At 41.6% G+C, this 19,730-nt stretch overlaps 2 protein-coding genes across 2 annotated transcripts in view; both read right to left on the bottom strand.

Moving 5' to 3' along the window:
* Positions 1 to 1,597: 1,597 nt before the first annotated feature.
* LOC308370363 (extracellular calcium-sensing receptor-like) lies at positions 1,598 to 6,075 on the bottom strand (the record flags this gene model as incomplete). Its single annotated transcript, XM_080845017.1, has 6 exons — positions 1,598 to 2,514; positions 2,712 to 2,835; positions 2,935 to 3,141; positions 3,289 to 4,119; positions 4,442 to 4,718; positions 5,813 to 6,075. 6 exons carry the CDS (start codon positions 6,073 to 6,075, stop codon positions 1,598 to 1,600), a joined length of 2,619 nt encoding a protein of 872 aa, XP_080701143.1.
* Positions 6,076 to 7,336: 1,261 nt separating this feature from the next.
* Positions 7,337 to 19,730, bottom strand: part of plch1 (phospholipase C, eta 1) — a gene marked incomplete at both ends in the record, with an annotated part of 30,017 nt that continues 17,623 nt past the window's right edge. The window contains 13 exons of the mRNA XM_080845285.1: positions 7,337 to 9,726; positions 10,482 to 10,842; positions 11,903 to 11,962; positions 12,120 to 12,199; positions 13,535 to 13,681; positions 13,994 to 14,078; positions 14,373 to 14,497; positions 14,778 to 14,885; positions 15,393 to 15,572; positions 15,778 to 15,875; positions 16,667 to 16,770; positions 17,036 to 17,098; positions 18,130 to 18,291. Coding sequence (XP_080701411.1) covers positions 7,337 to 9,726; positions 10,482 to 10,842; positions 11,903 to 11,962; positions 12,120 to 12,199; positions 13,535 to 13,681; positions 13,994 to 14,078; positions 14,373 to 14,497; positions 14,778 to 14,885; positions 15,393 to 15,572; positions 15,778 to 15,875; positions 16,667 to 16,770; positions 17,036 to 17,098; positions 18,130 to 18,291 — 3,963 coding nt within the window. The remainder of the gene's footprint in view (positions 9,727 to 10,481; positions 10,843 to 11,902; positions 11,963 to 12,119; positions 12,200 to 13,534; positions 13,682 to 13,993; positions 14,079 to 14,372; positions 14,498 to 14,777; positions 14,886 to 15,392; positions 15,573 to 15,777; positions 15,876 to 16,666; positions 16,771 to 17,035; positions 17,099 to 18,129; positions 18,292 to 19,730) is intronic.

Genomic DNA, 19,730 nt, shown 5'->3' with positions numbered 1-19,730 from the left:
GGGATAATGTACTTTATGTAAGGGATAATGTAGCCTATTCCCCGTCGGTCATTCTCCAAAAATAATTCCCGACGGGGCAAACAACACCCCCAACGCGCAGCGGAGGGTGTTGTTGTTTTGTCCTGAAGGGAATTATTTCTTATGATATGAAAGATGTGAATTAGAAGCACAAAACCCGTTGCCAAGGACAGCGGTCATTATCTTTTTGTAGCGGTCTGTTAGCAGGAATTAATGTATGGAAGAACGTTGGGATGGCCCATTCAAATCACTTTTTGGAACATTCTGAAGAGCCGTATAATAAGTAAGGGATAATGTATTGTCCGTCGGTCATTCTCCAAAAATAATTCCCGACGGGGCGAACGGAGGGTGTTGTTGTTTCGTCCTGAAGGGAATTATTTTTTATTTCCCTTACATAAAGTACATAGTAGTTATCTTTTAACTAAAATCAGGGTGTACAGAGAATCGTTGGCCAAAGGTGTGCTCTTCCATAGCATCCTGAGGGTGGCAGTCAAACACTGATATCTTTTCCGATCACTCGGCCACAAGTAGGAAGCATCTAAAGGCGGCTGCTTGCTTCTTCGTTGGGGTTAATTGTTGCGCAAACTTTACTCATAGCAGTTCATGCTTCCAAAGGTTGCGCGTGTTGCCGTGAGCCTGCCATTTTCTCGGCAGATAGAAAACTGTTTCCCTAACCAGAAAGTCTGAAGCTTGAAGTTCTTTTCAAACTTTTGCTTGGGTAGCACTGTTAAACTGAGCAGACATGCAGAATACATTTTAGTAATCTCATCACGTAACATTCGTTTCTAAAAACAATCACATAGTATTGCATGTTTTACTCTGGTAGAAAATACGTTAGCTTAATGCTAACGTATATGGGAAATCCTATAGACACCGCACTAGGTATTAGCATCAATTCATTCACGTTAATGTTTTTGTATGAGCCCGACATTTGCTCTGCAGATAGATAACAGGTTCCCTCACAGAAAGTCTGAAGCTTGAAGTTCTTTTCAAACCTTTACTTGGGAAGCACTGTAAAACTGAGTAGACATTCAGAATATTTTAGTAACCTCATCTCGTAACATTCGTTGATAGAATGCAGGCTGCGAGGCTTGCGTTAAAGCTTATGTAAAAAATGGCGCAAGTCTAGAAAAAGGGGCCGACGCACGCAAGACGTGAAAAGTCGCGCAAGGGGCTTGTCTTTTTTTAAGTGAGTGTGATTCATGTGGAGGTTGATTTTTAACATTCACATGTAATTGTTCATGTATAAGCTAATGATATCTTTGAAAACAAACAAAAAAAAGATGGAAATGGAAACTACATTGATACTTTGATGTTTTTAAAACTAATTTGTGTTTCGAATTAAGCTTGTTGTTGTTTTTTTCTATGTATCTATGTAAAATATCATAAGATAGAAAAATAAATAAATAAATAAATATATCAAGTGATTTTGCAAAGGACAGTTTATAAATGTACTATTGTGGACATTGCATTGTGTTCTTTTCATATATTGTTTTTATTATTTGTAAAATGCACATATGGGTTTTATGTGAACATTCCATGGATGAAAATGCCTTCCTGCAAATGAGTAATGATGTATTCATTTCTGTATTTTGTCAGTCTTTCCCAAGAGATATTTCTTGGTGTTTTTATGTGGTTGAATTAATATTATGAAACATTTTGGCGTAAATATGCAAAGGAGGAGGCCAAAACTGGATGATAGAATTGCGAATATCTCCACAGCAACAGCATACTTCCCTGGTGAGCTCACATAGGCAGGAACAAAAGCAATCCACACAGCACAGAAAATTAGCATGCTGAAGGTTATGAACTTGGCCTCATTGAAATTATCTGGAAGCTTCCTAGCAAAAAATGCCAACAGGAAACAGATGGCTGCTAGCAGACCAATGTAGCCAAGTAATGTAGCAAACCCCTCCACTGATCCCAGTGTACATTCTAGAATGATCTTTGACCCCTTAAGCCCAATGTTCCGGTGAGGCATAGGAGGCCTTAGGGATAGCCATGCAACACATATAACCACCTGCACACTGGTAAAGAGAAGAACACTGCCTCTTTGTTGACCTGGCCCAAACCACTTCATCATAGAGTCTGAACCAGGTCTTGCTGACCGAAAGACAGCCAGAACTACTATAGTCTTGACCAGGATGCAGGAGATGCACAGGACAAAACTAATCCCAAACGCTGCCTGTTGAATGCGACATGACCAGTCTGTTGGCTGACCAATGAACAACAAAGAACACAGGAAGCACAGCTTGAGTGACATCAGGAGCATGAAGCTGAGCTCAGAGTTGTTGGCCTTCACAATGGGTGTATGTCTGTTGTACAGAAAGACAACAGCTACAGCCGCTGTCATCACAGCACCTGATACAGCAACAGTTGTGAGAGTGATGCCCATGGTGTCGTTGAAAGAGAGAAACTCCACAGTGAGAGGAACACACATGTTCTTCCGATCGTTGGACCAGAACTCCAGAGGGCAGCGTTCACAAGTCAGAGAATCTAAACGACACAGACAAGACAATATACTACATTTAGAGTGCTATTACATTTATTTAATATATTCATATCCATCCATGGCCCAATATGACCTATTTCATCCTCTAAAATAAGCAGGTATAATTAGATGGTTTAATTAGTAGACAGTTGTGATAGGTGTTTTGTTAATGATGCCACATCTCTAAACTTTATATCCTCACCAGTTGTGTTGCTGATCTCTCCGTCTGCACAGGGAAGGCAGTCAAAGCAGCAGATTGGCTCCCCCTTCCGGTTCGCTTTTCGAGTCCCAGGAGGGCAGGACTCACTGCACACAGACCCTGGCACCTGCATATGCCAGAAGGGTGGAGTGTAACTATTGCTGTGTTATTTCAGAAAGACTATGTATTACAATATAAATGTAGGTTTAGCCTTTAATGGAATTACTTGTGATCCGGTGGCCCACAAGATGGCAGAATCTTCCAGATGTAGCTGGGATCCTTCCACACGTCCAATTGTGATGTACTTCAGCACACCGTTAGGTGCTTCCTGCCAGTTCACAAGGTCATACACTGCTGGGATGTCCCCACCATGAAAGAAGAAATTCTCCCCAAGCTGAGTGGTGAAGTTCACCTGACTCAGGTGTTGCAAAAGCTTGAAAGAGCACAAGTTGACAGTAAAGCTCATCTCGGTTCAAGTCAAGGTGAGTTTTGTTAATGATATACGTATATGATATGATATTCTGTGTTCATTATTTATGTCAAATTATCCGAAAAAATTAATTGAGGCTGAAATATTCACCTTAGCTGGGCTGATATTGTAGTCAGAGGAACACTGATGGCTTCTGTTCATCTCAGTTTTCTCTATTGGACTGCATGACAGTAGAGAGTGAAAGGCATGTGCAGCAGCATACACAGCTATATATGCATTATAGGTCACCCGCAGATTAGCTGTATCTGTGAAAGTGCTTTGCACCCCTTCCAGGCTCTCTGTCCCACTGCAGGGAGGTAAGGAGGATGAGTCAGAGCTGGAGCCACTGTCAGGGTTACAACCAAACTCCTCTCTCCAAAGCTCTCTTAGAAGGGCATCTCTTGGGTGACTGGAGGGACGAAGCTGGCGTAAATGTGCCTCTAGGCCTGGGATGGGTGCACTCCTAATGGCCACTCCCAGCACTCCATTGCCGATATTTCTCAGGGCAGGGTTATTGAGCAGGTATGAGCTGGTGCTCCAGGCCTCACTGGCCAGGAACTGTCTACCAGTCACATTCCTGCGAGCAAGCTCCAGCAGCAGAACCTCCACATCTGTGTACCAGGCAAACACCAGCACCACCCGCGCAGAAGACATCTGCACTGTAGTTGCTGCCCGATCCACGTCCTGGGCCAAGGTCTCACGGTTCAACGTCTCAAAAAAGGCCAGGCATATCCCTGTGGCCTGTGCCCTCTCTCTGAAGGCTTGCACTGCCAGAAGTCCATAGTCGTTATTCACCACCACAGCTCCAACCCACGTCCACCCATAACGCTGAGCAAGGTGGGCCATGGTGCGGGCCTGATACACATCACTGGGAATAGTGCGGAAGACATTGGGGAACTCTCGTCTATTACTCAAACAGGCACAGCTGGCTTGATAGCTGATCTGTGAATTAGAGGTTTTGAACCAGTTAAAACCAAACATCACGAACAACATTTCACATTATGTCAAAGATTGTAAAAGTACAGCTGAAACATGACCATCATAAATAAAATATGCTCCGTAATAAATCATACTCCATTCACAGCACGGTATTTTAAATGTCTAGCTTGTATGTATATTTGAATCCTTATTAGTACACTGATGCAGGAGCTTTACATATATAACCATATAATAACTTTTTAAATGGTGATACAACAAAGACAAGATAAAGTTTCCTGTCCTTTCTGTTTATTCCTCCCCACTATATGATGAATGTGTGACTCACCAGTGGCACCTGCAGAGGGCTGAGGGTCCTGGACAGCATGATAGTTTGAGTAGAAGATGCATCCCCTATAATCACACGCACAGGTCCAGTAGACTTACAGGAATGATTCCCTCCACTGATCAAAGACATTGCTGCTCGTAAGGACCAGGGGTATTGGCTGCAGTTGTCTAAGATTTGGTAGCCAAGTCGCACTCCTGGAAGGAGGTAGGGATTTCTGTTTATCTCCTCAACAGCAAATACCATAGCATGGGCTAGGCGGTAAGGTTGCTTCTGAAAACTGACATGCGATACACAAAAATATCATTAGGGTTGCTATTAATACTAATATTAGGCAATATTAGAGACATGTCTGATGCTTCACAATATAAACAAATTAGTCACTGATGCCCGCATCATGCACAAGATCAGTCAAATAAAGGCGTTTTTAAGGGTTCCTTGTTTCTAACTTAAATACATTAGAATCAGGAATCAACTTCTTTCACTTGCTAAACAAAACACACTACAGACCCCTCATTATTTACAATGGCTAATGTTGGGTTTGTTACAAATGTCAAAATAGAACAGTCCTAAATTCCATTTTAAATGTTGAAGACTGGCCATTTCAACGTTTAATCTAATTATCCATTAGAACACCAATATAAATGTTAAAACTGGAACTGAAACACAAAACCTTTACTGAATAATAATGAATAGCTCAGTAAATATAAAAACGAGGGATTCTGCATTATTGCCCTGGAGCTCAGGTTTCAAGGCTGGTGGGGTGACTGCCTTCTCCCTTTGCCCTGTGCGGTATCAAATGTAAGATGGTACAGGATAGTTCACTTCAAAACATTTCTGACATTTTCCCTTGAAAAGGCAGTAAGGGAAATTATAAGATAGGGGACGACAACAAAGAAATTTGATAAATATCAACCAGAACCCACCCATTAGTTAAAAGGTCAGTAAAACAGTTTAGACAAAGAGGGCACAGATGGCATACTGTGTCCTACGTTGTATGACATCATCTGAACCTCTCAAATGACTACCAAAACACACAACTATATTCTGCATAACTTACACCACGTCTTGTAAAGCAACAAGAAAAATCTTACAGAAGCCATACAGTTCCTTACATTCTTTTACATTATTCATTACAAAGAATTAGAGATTTAGTGACAGGGTTGCATGTGATGCCTGGAAAAGAACAAAAAAAATGTGATATCAAGCTTACCATTGATATTGTGAAACATACTGTATATTTTATGAATCAAAGATTACGTTTCATCTCAGTCTTTCAAATTGCTTTTAAGTTTGTTCACACACTAATGCAAATCTGCAAATTTTAGAGAGAAAGAGAGAGAGATAGAGAGAGAGAGAGAGAGAGACACTCACCTAAAGCAATGTTTTATATCAGGCTTCCTAATAAAGCTCAGGTCTGGAGTAGGTGGTTGGTTATGCACCACAAAGAGCCCTCCAATGACCACATCTCCATCCTGAGAGAGGCCACGGTCATCGACCCCCTCAGGTTGGTCCCAGCGTGAACAGCTCTGCTGCTGCTCTGCCATCTCAGCCACCACTGCTTCTCCAGGCAGCCAGAGCAGAAGCAGCAGTGTGGCAGAAGCCTGCAGCAAAAGGGCCGATGTGGAGCTGGGCATGGGTGAAGCTCTTCTGACCTGACTCAGTGCCAGCCTCCCCTTCTGTGTGTGTGAGTGCTGTAAGTATGGGTATTTGTTCAGACCACATGGTCCTGAGAGGACGTGAGAAAAACAAGAATTACAGAGCAAAGACGTTTTTTTCTCTCTCAAGAGACGAACTGTTAGCAATAATTGGCCAACATTTAGCGATGAATGTGCGGATGACTGATGCTGCATGGGGACAGTGATTAGCCTGAGTTGCATAGATTGGGCAGTTAGTCATTGAAGTAAACACATTTGGTTGAAAAAAGAAGTTTGGATTATCTGATGTGTTGTCATCACTGAAAACAAGATACAATCTAAACTGTCCTGCTTGTTTATTAGTATAATTGATTGAGGAGGTGACGCACAATCACATTTTCAGAATTTTATTGCATTGGTAGGAAAAAGCTCAGTTTTCCATTGGGTGCAGATACAAATGTTAGATTTCAGTACCTCTACACCAAAAAAATCTTAGAATGTTAGTTTAGCTTGAAATGTTTTCTTAATAAAATAACAAATAAAAGTCACAGAAGGTTTGGTTTTGCTTTTGGTATCAAAGCAATTAGAAAAAAAAGTGTAACTGTTTTATTTGTTTTGTTGCCATTATTGAACTCATAACTAAAAGAGAGCAAGCATGTCTATGTATTGCATCCAGTACGTTAAAAAATTAAATCTGTGCAAAAGCATGAAAACATCTAAAAGTCAGTGCATAGTCATGCTTGACAAGTCAACAGTTAACATGCATTACTTACTAACATAGTCAACAAAGTCAAAAACAGGAAGATTCATGGTGCCTTAAATAAAACCAGATAATCAACATCTGTATGTACAAACAGAACAAAAGACATAGGAAGACTGTACAGCTCTATTAAAATAAGAGCCAAATTTATAATTACACACATACACATTTTTTTAAAGGACAGAGAGAAATATCAAAGGACAAAGACCATACTGCTCACCATATTACCTTTGACTCAAAATCAAAGCAATTATTCTGAGTAAGGTCACATCAAGCGACACAAGCAGTACATATTGTGAAGTAGTTTCATGAGATGTGGGCCAATCAATCATAAGCCTCACAGTAGGACAAGAGGACAGGACTTTTCACACATAAAAACAGGTATATTTACAACATGCTGTCTTACTTAACAGCTGACAACCCTCATCAAGAGGGTATAAGTACGTATAAGTATGAGCAGGGGGTGGAGCGGGCCAATAATACACAGAATTACAGACAAAATCATAGTCTGAGCAGGAAGTAGACCTCAGGTTCTGAAGGAAGACAGGAATCAGAGAGGAGCGCTGAGTCATCAGTGTAGTAATGATCACCATAACTGTATCGGAGACTAGTACAGGCCCCCTCAGGCAAACCTCTGTCCTCCAGTTGCTCCAGATACCCCGCAATGTAGGAGCCAGTGGAGTGCCTGTTAGGCAGAGGATTTTGTGAGCTAGGTGATTTGTGTCGCAGAACTACTCGGTTGCTGTTGGCAGCAGTTCGGGATTTCAGTGCCTCCTGCTTCTCGCGGGCGCGGCTGGCGATGTGCCGCACTCGGCTCTGACTGCGAGAGGACAGCCGACGGGTCAGAAGAGGCGGGGGATCCTCAAGATCATCCGCAGCCTCCGCTGAGCTGACAGGGCAGGGATTCAGAGAGGGCAGAGATGTTGGCAAGGGCTTGGGTGGGATCTGATTGGAGAGGGACGGCTGGGGCAGCTCTTCTTGCTCTAAGGTCACTAGCTTGCGTAGCTGCTCTGTCAAGGGGTCTGCAGATTGAGGTCGCTGGTTTAGGCTGTCCATTATTCTGTTGTCTCGGGACGAAGTGATGAAGCTGCGGCTGATAACTTTGTACTTGCTTTGGAAGTTGCAGGAGATGTCATCAGATGTCAGGTCTCCCAGACTCTTGGACTTGCAAGGGCTTGGAGCTTTAGTTACTCCTGGTGCAGCTAAACTATGCTCCACGTGGAAGGGTGCTGCCTGGGTGTGCTGAGAATATTTGGTTGAGACAAAGCCATTCTCAGTGTAATTGTAGGGAACATCACAGTCTGAGATTGGCGAATACAGGTCCCTGCCCATGGTGGAGTTGTGCCTTTGGGGCTCAGACAGATATTCAGAGAGGTTTCCATTACGGACGTGTCCGGCTCTCTCATCATGATCATTTATTTTTTGTGGCATTGCCTGTCTTCCATTAGTCGCATATTCACTGTAGGTGTCCCTCCAATGCCTCCCTGATAAGGTCCTATCATTGATAATGTGGTGATTGGGGTCAGTCCTTGCACTGCTGATTGGGTAGCGATCTTGGCACAGATTAGAAAAACCATGACGCTGGTCTAACATGATTGGCTGACCAGCAAGTCTGTGTGAAGGAGGGGGCTGTAGGGTGGGCTGGTGAAGAGGTGAGGGCTCATTTGAGAGTCTGTCATGCAGAGGGGAAGTGTAATGTCCATTGTGTATGCCAGCAGATGTGGTATTATTAAGTCCCTGGCCATTACAACCATAACCATGTCGTGGAGAGAACTGTGTGGTCTCCAGAGGATCTTCATCGACATTGAGCTCTACCTCCATTAGACTACTACCTGCTGACTCATGACAGAAGAGGAAGTGGTTAGGGTTTGGACTGGTGCTGGCTGAGGGGGTGTAGCCATTTGATTTCCAGGCATGCACTGATCTGTAAGTGGGATACTGGCCTCTTTGGCCATCCTCCCTGTTTCCCCCCCAGCAATTAGTGTCTTCAAGATTCACACCGATATTCTGTTTAGAAGGGACAGAATCCAAGGTGCTACCATGTGCATTCTTTTGGAAGTTCTTTTCAACACCAATGGTCACATCCCTTTGGTTACTTAGAGAAACAGGGGACAGCACTTCCTCATCAAGAATGGTAAACACTGCAGGTTCTGTGGTCTCAGGACTTGAGAGAAGTAAAGGCTCAGAATAGAATGGAACTGTGGATGAACTACTAGTGTTCCGGATTACTTTCTTAGGGGAAGCGTGTTTTTGTGAGTTTGGGATAGCTTTGAGAGGACTGCTTGAAGCATTGGTGGTTTTGATGTAATTTGTATTGTGTTTGTGGGATATTCTATGTGAGTTTGGAGTTACACTGTAGGGAGAGGGGCTATAGATTGATTGTCCTGATTCTGTTTTAGGGGTCCCATGTTCCATTGTGAGTTCAAATTGACCAATCAAGGCAGATATTGAACCACAAGTGTCATACTCATTGCCCAGGGAAACAGCATCAATAAGCCTTGAGATGGTACTGTCCTGAAGAGACAGCTGACTTTGCTGATCATACTGGTCCACTGCAAGAGGTGATGGCGAAGAAAGAGATGTTTTGTGATGTACTGGGCTTGAAACATGGGATGCTGAACTGCTGCCTGGTGCAGGCGAAGAGCAGCATGGAGTTGGCACTTCCTTAGCATTGGGTTTGTGACTGCACCGGTCCAGTGAAGAAGGGTCTGTGTTGGGATCATCTACATTTTTCTGTCCCTCTCCAATTACCAGATAGGCAGTATTACTCATCTCATCTGCTCCTGGGATCTTGCCAACAGAGGAGGAATGGTCGTCAGAATTATATGAGGGTGTGGTTTCAATGAGGAGGTCTACTGAGATGGACCTGGGGCGTGCAAAGTGGACCAGATCTGTGGAAGACATTACAGAGAAAAGGATTTAGTCAGCGATTGCAACAGAATCTCATGAGGGATGGAACACCAATGCTGACACACGCCAACCGCAACACAAGGACAAATGTGATGTACCACCAAGTCAGACTGTGAGTGGAGGGATTTGAGAATGAAATTTTTGTAGGACATCGAATTTATAAAACAGATTTTGAAAGATGTGACCAGATGACTTCTTTGGCTAGAAAGATATTTTATATTTCTTTTTAGAAATAAAAATGACATCAGTGGAATGATGTAATATTGAAATGTTTTGGATGAGACAACCTTAGTAAGGCTTTTGGTTTACCTGCCAGGGTATCCTAGTCAGTTTTCTACTATAGAGAAGCACAACAGCAGAGACAGAACAAGACAAAAGCAAGTTAAGGTGTTAAGGAAGAAAGGTGTAAACCTGTCAGTCTCTTTCTTACAGGGACAGTTACATATAAATATTGTAACTAAAGAGTTGAAAAAGAAAATCAGAAGATACTTTTGATTCTTATGACACTTTGTACACTGAAACTCAATATTTTGTATGTGAATAAATTGTCTGGGTGATCCTTACTGTGGAAAATAACTCTATGATACAAAAAATCATCCGAACCTACTGACATACTGCATTCAACTCATACCCATCAAAGTGAATAAGTCTCTAAATGGCCAAATCACTTAATTCACTTTGATTACAATGTTCTTTGGTGAGTCTGGGCAGAAATTTGTGAAGGAGTGAGACTCACCAATGAGAGTGTCTGTGATTGGGTCAGGCTTTCCCTGGTCTGAGGACCCCAGGCTGAGCTGGCCCTGCAGCAGCTTTTCCAGGGGCATGGAGACTGGCCTGTGTTGGAGAGGAGCTCGAGCACTGGTACGACGGTCCGTCGACACTTTCTGCGCTTGCGAAGCTTCGCCAGTGTTATTCTTTGGGTCCTCTGCAGCCTCAGTGAGAGCCATTTTGGTCTTCTTTCGACCCTTGGCAGGGGCACTAGCTGTGCGCCGCAAGAGGTGATCACTAAGGGAACGCTTTCGCATGGGCAGTCCGTTCTCAACTGATGCCTTTGAGCCCTTATTAAATAGGCCTCTGATGCCTTTCAGCTGACGGTTCTACAGAAATTACACATAGAGGTAGAAACAGACACAAAGACATAATTATGAACGGGTCTTCAAAAGGTCAGTGAACATATACTGTAACACAATAACCAGTCCAAATATGCATGCTTAACACTATAAAAAACACAATACAGCGGATCCAGTCAGAATAAGAACGTAAAACACAAGGTCTAGTGGTCCAGCAATGACAAAACTGTAGTTGCTGTACAAACAACTGATGCAGACAGCTAATTATTAAGTGATAAGTCAGACTGACTCATCTCAGAACCTATGCCATATTATGAACTGCCAAGAGATGGCAGCACCATCCATTCGGCAAATATACGCATTTCAACCAAAGTCTACTGTACAGTGCAAACTAGATGGTCCTGGTATTTTTGCCTCATCCTAATATTTTCATCTTAGAACCTCACACAAAACTTTCAAAGGTGTTCTGATACACAGAAGAAAATTTAAATTTTAACAAAAACATCAGTGTACCATACCAGTGTATAATCAATGAATTATGTAACCTGATTATGTACTGAGCAGTTTGAATACATTAGGGACAATTCTGTTCCTCTTATGTCAATTCTGTAACCACAGATATTATATACCCATATCTATATTAGCTTACAATAGAAGTCAAGATAGGAGTAGGAAGATGATATTTAATTGATTGACACAATGTAACGTAAAGATTTGTTAAATTCAGTTATTTGGATTTGTAATCCAAACAGCCTTGTCAAGCGAGTTATCTATAAGGTTTACGTAGATGAACTGTCTGCTATGGTAGTCAAATTGAAATATATGCAGTGTATACAACTTTCGGTGATGCAGAGAACATTTTACACAGATACAAAGATTATTCATTATGAATAATTTACAGAATCAATAAAATGTTAGACAAGATTTGCATCTAAAATGGGGATACATTTAGATGCATTGCATTAAGACTGCAGAATTGGATAAAGCAATCACAACACATACATACAAATTGTACACATGCACAACATAGCAATGTCCATACAACAGATCATGCTGTGCCATGCATTATACTAAACACCCAGAATACCTTATTAGCTCCTAGAAAGTGCATTATTGTATAGCTGGGGTTGAGGACTAGGGGAATCCACTGGAAAATAAAGATGCATAACATTTGACACATTTCTAGACTACTTAGATCAATGTCATGACTTTTCATTGGAAGTATTTGTGTCACTTTCCACTCAGAAACAGAGATAATCCCAACAAGTAGCTGGTAAAAAAAGGGTTGGAGTCCTGACTCTTACCTTTCCGTAGACATCATGCACTGAGACATGAACAAAGATGGATGCTTCTGTCAGACCGTCTAGGTAAACATGTCTGTAACCTACCAGAGAGAAAAAACAAATGTAAGGAGAAAAAGCAGGGCCCTGTTCAGCGTAGGACTGAAGCTAAGATAATCAGTCTAGCTTGCTAAATGAGGTAATCTAGCTCGCTAAATGAGAACAGGCTATACCGGTCTGGCGACGGGTGCTGAACTACTTAATCGTCAAGTTAAGTTGTCCCAGGCTAAACTCGCCAGCTAAATTGCGCGTGCACGTCCTGCTTCAAAAGGCAGGATAGGTCGATCACCAAAACCATGATTTTTTTTTTACGGTACAATAGTCTAAACTCAAAGAAAAAGACTCATTTTTTTCTCCGCTAAGGCAGGATATGACCATGAACGCGTTATGAAGAATTCAAGACCATAATCATGTCAAAATCCAACACTGCCGCCGCTGCGACAGCAATATAATAAACTGTCTATAGGCTGTCTAACACGTGATATCTTTTCTAATGTCGAATATGTGACTTTGGTGCAGCGGTTAGAGCTCATGGTTTGCATGCCTCAGCTCGCTGGTTCGACCCCCCTAGGCTCTGTACTAATTGTAGTTTTGCATTTCCTTGTAAATCGCTTTGAATAAAACCGTCTGCTAAATACCTAAAAGTAAATGTATTAATGTAGAAATTCAATAAATTGAAGCAATGAAAATATATTGTGTGTTCTTCTCTCTTCGTATCATGCATCCACCTTAATCATTTTCTACAAAAATGATATGCTATGGTGTAGTAGACAGAGTACTTTATTCACTACTGCACAAAAACTAGACACGTTTGCAAAACTAGATGTTTGCAATGATGTAAGTTGCATTTGTTGATGACGTATGGTTAATAACAACGTCATTGTAGAAGGGACATGATAAAATCAAGATCTTAGGTAAAACAACTTTCGCCGATATCTCCGTAAGGGAGATGGGTTATGTGCTCAAATTTCCTGGGATCAAAGACGTTATGCATCCACTCGCAAAAAAGCGCAAGATATTCAATGTTCGTCTGTGGTGTTTGCAATAAGTGACTCGAGAAGGTCTTGTAAATTAATTATTCCTTGTCCCCTGAATCGGTAGCGCTTGTACAAGAACTTTGGGATCCCTCCTTTTGCCGGGGGGTGTGGCAAACTTAATCCAGGTACTCTTATTTTAGCCTGCCCTGGAGCAGGTTAGTGCTAACAGATATGTTACTATGGTAATTTATCAGAAATTGCTTCGTCGATTCACATCCAACAACTCAAGTAAAACAAACATGGATAATAGATGATTTTCATTACATTTCGCTCCCTCCTTCCTTGTGCTACAATCATGAACCATTCATCTTGCTGACCAAATTTAGATAACTTTTTAATTACCTGGCATAAGGCTGCTGAATGCCACGGTTCTCTGACCGACAAAGTCTCGTCCAATGGGGTCGTGGTCCCAGACAAGGAATCGCACCAATGCCATCTCTGGCATGTGTAGAGTAAAGGACAGAGTCTCCTCCCACACTGGGTTAAACCCTTTAAAACAAGCTATGGTTACTTTTCTGATCTGCAGAAGAACTACCGACAGGGTCATAGTAATAGTAGCAGGGTCATAGTAATAGTTATCAGCAAAACAACACAGACCAAAACCATAATAATATTCATTTCATCTATTGTAATAATGTGTAATTGATTCATAATGTGTTCATTTATGCAGTTATAAAGGATATCATTTATGTTATGTAATATATAATAATATTATAATTTAGGTTATGTAATAACAATTGCCAGAGTACAAAAAACATCTGCTCCACACACAGGCACCCACAAGGTTCCAAACCCTCCTACCATTATCATCCACCACACGTGTCTGCTCTTTGCAGCAATCCACTGGAAGACCAATGATCTCCACCTCCACAAAAGGGTCAATGATCTGAGAGGACAGACAGATTGATATAACAGGGACACAAATCCTAAAGGTCAACTAGGAGGATCGATGTAGAGGGAGCCAGAGACAAGACACATATTCATGTGGTATAATCCATTCCATCACTGGAAGTTCTTGATAAAGGCTAGTCAGCTATCTCATCATAAACAACTAGGATCAATACGCTCAATTACAGTAGTATATTTTGTGTCGTTCTCACTAGGAGGTAGTGAAGGGCTATGTCAGTTAGGGAGAAGCTATAGGGAGGTATTGTAAGGTAGGGTGCTGAAGGAGACCCACCTCTCCCCGGTCCCCCATCATGGAGTCAGGTGGCTTGGGGAGCTGTTGTCCGCTAATGATCTTAAGCAATAGGTGCTTTTTGGGATATGCTGGAAGTGGATCATTTGAAAATGGACTGAAGGATCCTGGAACACAGAAAGAGAAGCATGGCTGTCCATTACAAAGTTCACTTCGATCCTATTCTGTATTTCTCAACGAAAACCAACCAATACACTCACTGCTCACTCCATTACGATTCTCAATTTCTTTTATGTACAGGGTAAGGTGGAGTATTCCTATGGTACACCTTTATTTAATTAGTTATTATGGGAGCTATGTATCTTCATAGAATCTGTACCTGCACACATCATTTACCTGCCACTTTTGTGAACAATGTTTTTTTCTTCAACTCCTTCTTAAACTCACCTATGCACATTGGTGGAGGTTTCAGCACATAGCCACTGCCACCATTCACCATGAACTTGGCTCGGTTTAATTGCATCATACGACCTTCTGTCTGGTAGTTCAGAGCCACTAAATTAGAGGAAGGGACAAGACAGCCATATGGAAGTCATTATTTTCTCTCTGAGTTATGTACATAAATATATGACAAAAACATTACAACAAGTTTTAGAATAATATTATTAACATGCCAAACAGGGGTAAACAGAGATTTTGTGTCAAATAACTAACTGAAGGGCACTGTGTAAGCACAAGAAACAATGGCGTGAGAGATAAGCATAGCAGAGCCCATCCTCATGGGTGTGATTTGGTCGGTGATGCTGTGAACGTGCATATAGGGCGGTACAGTGCAGTCCAGATGGTGTCTGGGAGAGCATATGGCCATGCAGAGGGGACCCCACAATGACAAGGTCAGTGGGTCAGCAGCTGTCACTGGGAACACACACTGATCAGTCTACAGTTAGTATGATAATTGAAAGTAGAAGTGTCCCATTTGTGCTGCGACTTAGAAAGTGTGTCTTGTGTGCGTGCATGTGTGTGTGTTTGTCTATCAGTGTCCACAGTTCAGCAGTCCCTCACCTAGCTGGCAGCCCACATTCCAGTAGGCCTGCGGGTTGAAGTTGCTGGAGTCTATGCGGTAGGCAGATGGATAGATGCGAGAGAGCTGCTGGTGGTTGAGACGGAGGAACTCTTCCGCCCGGTGGTGGACCAGCTGCTGTGCCCTAGTCTCACTGAATGACAGCACATTCCCTGGGGCACCTAACAGACACAGCACCAACCAGAATACAGAAAATTTAAAGACAAGTAAGATTTAGATCAAATTGAATTCACCTTTCCATTTGGATTGCTATTTTGTCCAAATCAGAGTGGTATTGCAATTGTACCAGTATAATCCATATTTTCTGAATCACTCTTATTAATGTGAGTAAACAGGAGTATTGTGTATCCTAGGGCAGAGTCCTACCCTCATCCAGAGCTTGTTGTGCGGCCAGAGTGTTGGTAAGTCCCACCAGAGTAGACAGATCTCTACTCAGCTTTATAGTCCTTCTCCGCCGGCCACCTCTACATTAAGACACACACAAATACAGACATACAATACAATAAATCAGATGAGCACACACCCCTGCGGCCATACACAAATATATACCCACTGATGATGAGAACAAAAACAGACAAAACCTTCATTAATTATCTTGGTGTCTGAAATATTAGTATTGACCGCGGTAGTCAGAAAGAAACCTCGGCCTACAAGCATTCACTTGTCATCTGGTGCTTTCAAATGCAGGCAGTTTTTTGACTCGCACAACAGCATGAGTGTTAGATACAGATGAAACTGCTTATTAAATTCACTGATGTAGACTTAGATTCCGACTTTTACCACATCAAAAGTTACTCATTGATCTAATGACATCCCACAGGCCCAACGGCGTCCATTAGCCATGGTCGTGTCACAGATAGTCTTCATCGGTGTGCCATGTCCCTTTCCTTCATGCTTTCAGATCATCATTTCATCTTTATTTCCTCTTGTGACACATAAGGGCATATGCCTTTCAATTCCCTCTGTCCAATGGCATCTGGCCAACCCCAAAGTCACATGATGTCATGCCACATCATATTAAAATATTTACCAAATGAGGTGGCAGTGGCTGAGGAATTAATGTGGTCATTTGGCCTGTTTCACGTTTGGCTTCTCCTGACCTCATACGCTTGAGCGAGACAGAATTAAAACGTGGCGATGGCCTTTTGGGTTCAACGGTGGAAACAATTCCAGTGCCATTGGCTGTTCTCTTTTCGTCCTGCTAATAGAACAATCAATCAATCCAAAACAATACCACCATCACCACTCTCATCACCTGTAAGGCACGCCAACTAACTCCTTTCCGTAGACCTCCTCATTCTCTTCATCATCTGTGTCCACATCCACACTCTGACACTTCAGCCTGGACCTGGAATTTCTCTGAGAAATAGAAAACAAAGCTTATGTCTCACCTAACACAGCCATTACTGTGACAACACTTGCAAAGTACATCCTGTGTGTTAAATGCATAGATGTACAGTATATAAGCCAGATCATATCAAATGTACAATGCATAATTATAATTGATGTATATTCATAATGAAAACATAAACAATTCAAAATATTACATTTTTCGTATCGGTAAATATGTTGCCACAAAGAGAAGATGTAAGTGTCTTGACATTTGAGCAGTACTTATGCCCACCTTGTGTTTGAGGTTGCCAATGAAAGACCGACTCTGGGATTTCTTCAGGGTTTCTTTGGAGTTCTGGATTAAGAACATAAGTGCAGAAGGTCAAAAACAACAGCAAAGTCACTCATTTGTAATTTTGGCTGATTACTTTAATCTGCAACAGTTTTTTCAGCCATTCACAATGCATTTTCTCTGCATTTATTCTTACAGTGAGTGCTGGTATCCAAACCAATTTCAGGAGGACTGAATAGCTACACTGGAGTTTCATATGAGGATAACCCAGCACAGTCTACATGAGGAGAGGAGGGAACAAAGGGACAAAGGGAGACCCTCCCTCTGCATTTTGACAGAGGGAGCTGCAAGGACTTGAATCACAGGCCAGGCTGAAAAGCAAAGCCTGAATATCCCACAGCCCACTTATTCACCTTTATGCCAACCAACCCAAGGGTGTCCATACGTGTCCCCCACTTTTGTTTCTAGATTTCTCACTGCCCTTTTAACTTTTCTCTCTCTCTCTCTCTCTCTCTCTCTCTCTCTCTCTCTCTCTCTCTCTCTCTCTCCCTCCCTCCTTCTCTCTCTCTGTTTTATGTGTGTGTCTTCAGCTGAAGCTGAAGAACTCAAGGGTTTTTACACAGGCAGAATAAACATTCATAGATTCTTGATGTTCTTGACTGTAGTCAGGAGTTCAAAGAGTTATCCTGAAAACCATCAATACAAAAGTAGCCACAGAAAGTAGTGAAAAACTATATATAATGTACTTAAACAGAAATTGAGGTAGAAGTTTTGATCTCATGAACTCTCATAATCTTCCCAAAGCTACACATCATTTTTACTTTTTTTCACATAATATATTGTTCATGCTCCATGAGGATGCTGATTCCTGACTTGAGCGAATGTGTGTCTGGCGTACGTATATCCTTGGGTATCGTGAGTAAATGGTTCAGTTGGTTCAGCTGTGTTACTGCTTATGTGTGTGCTGTTTAAGCTGCGGAATACACAAGCTCTTTGTGCCAGTTGTGGTGAACCTGCTGAAGAGAACATGCTGCAGGCACTGTGGTATATGTTTTATATGTATATTAGCCTGTGGTGCTGTTGTACATATTCACCTTTTTGAGGTTCCTGTGGAGTCCCTCGTGTGTGGCACGCAGCAGGGCCCCGATGGAGAAGCTGTCTGTGTCCTCTTTGTCCCCGATCTGTGACTCCTTCTGAAGAGAATCAAGCTTCTTCCTGATGTGGGATTCCACCTGGCGTTGGGCTATGCTGTTGCTCTGGTGTGAGTGTGAGGGAGGCGTGGATTAGTGCCGTTTTGTTACACTTGAAATAAACAAGGACAATATCTATCCTCAGGCAAATGAGACAGGAAATGAGAACTTTAATTGCTGGGTTGGCTGCTCTCCAGATGATGCTGTATTTTCCCTGTTAGCCTTCGTAAACTACTGATGTGAACAGTGTTGGGGCCATAGTGGCTTCTCTATCCACATGATCTGTAAATGACTACCACCTCCGAGGTGGTTCTCACAGCAGTGAATCCATTTAGAGTCCATTAAGTCAATTTTTTCCTTTTTTGTTTAAATGGTGGAAAGAGACATCCTATTTATTATAATGGCAATATCTGTAGACTGTTAGCTAGTAAGACGTATATAAGTTATCTGATAAACCATAAAACTGCATTGTTCTTCTCAGTGTTCTATTACTGTCTATAGTAAGACACAATTTAACTAATCAAGGGAAAACCTTTTCAAATAGGTGCTGTTACAATTTAATTCCAAATTATGAATTATTTATCTCATTTTGACAGTATTTTTCAGGCACAGTGAATTAACAAGATTTATGCTAATCTGAATCCAATGCGTTACATTATACTATCTTATAGTATCTTGTGTTAATCTTTATAATAATATCATAGTATTTTATATTCTTATGAACAGAAACATGAAAAAACATTGTAAGACACTATAGTATGCCAACAAATTTGAGTTTTATACATCATTTAAAATCTTTTATTTTTAAAACATCATGAAAGCGTGAAGTGCTTCATGTACCATGAAATAATTTATTTTCCCACAAACATTCACTTCACAATTCTTGTTAAATGACCATGAACATATCCAGCACACATTTGGAATCCAAATGAATATTTCTTCTGATGACAGGTTGTGTTGTTTTGTTTATGTGTGTTCCACCCAAGCATTTCTGTAGAAATACCAGCAATAGCACTGCATGTATCAAAAGACTCTCAGTAATCACGCTAAAATGAAATCATTTTAAGATTCCAAGATTTAAGATCAAAAGGAAGTTTCCTGTGATGTATTACATGAAGACCAAATGGGCTGAGTTATTATTTAAGAGCCTCTACTGGCATCACAACCACAGGAAGATAACTCAGCACAGGAGCACAGAGGATGCCAATTCTGAACATAATCTCACACCAAGCAAAGAGATGCTGCAGAAGCAGGGGTGGATATGTGTAGATAGGGTGCTTTCACACAGTGCCAGGACATACACATAGAGTTACAATGAACACTATCGTGGAATGAAACACATACGATACTGAGTAACCTGTTGGTTTATATAATCCACTTACACATAATTATATAATCCATGACACAAAGAAAGTACAGTGGTTTCCAGAACATTCTTTCCATCCACCCATGGATATTTCAGTTGATTTCCATAATCATTAAAGCTTGTAGCAATTGTGCAAACA

Source organism: Sprattus sprattus (genome assembly GCF_963457725.1).
Source record: "Sprattus sprattus genome assembly, chromosome: 9".
In the NCBI taxonomy this organism is placed as follows: domain Eukaryota; kingdom Metazoa; phylum Chordata; class Actinopteri; order Clupeiformes; family Clupeidae; genus Sprattus; species Sprattus sprattus.
This window is presented reverse-complemented; position numbering and strand designations above follow the sequence as displayed.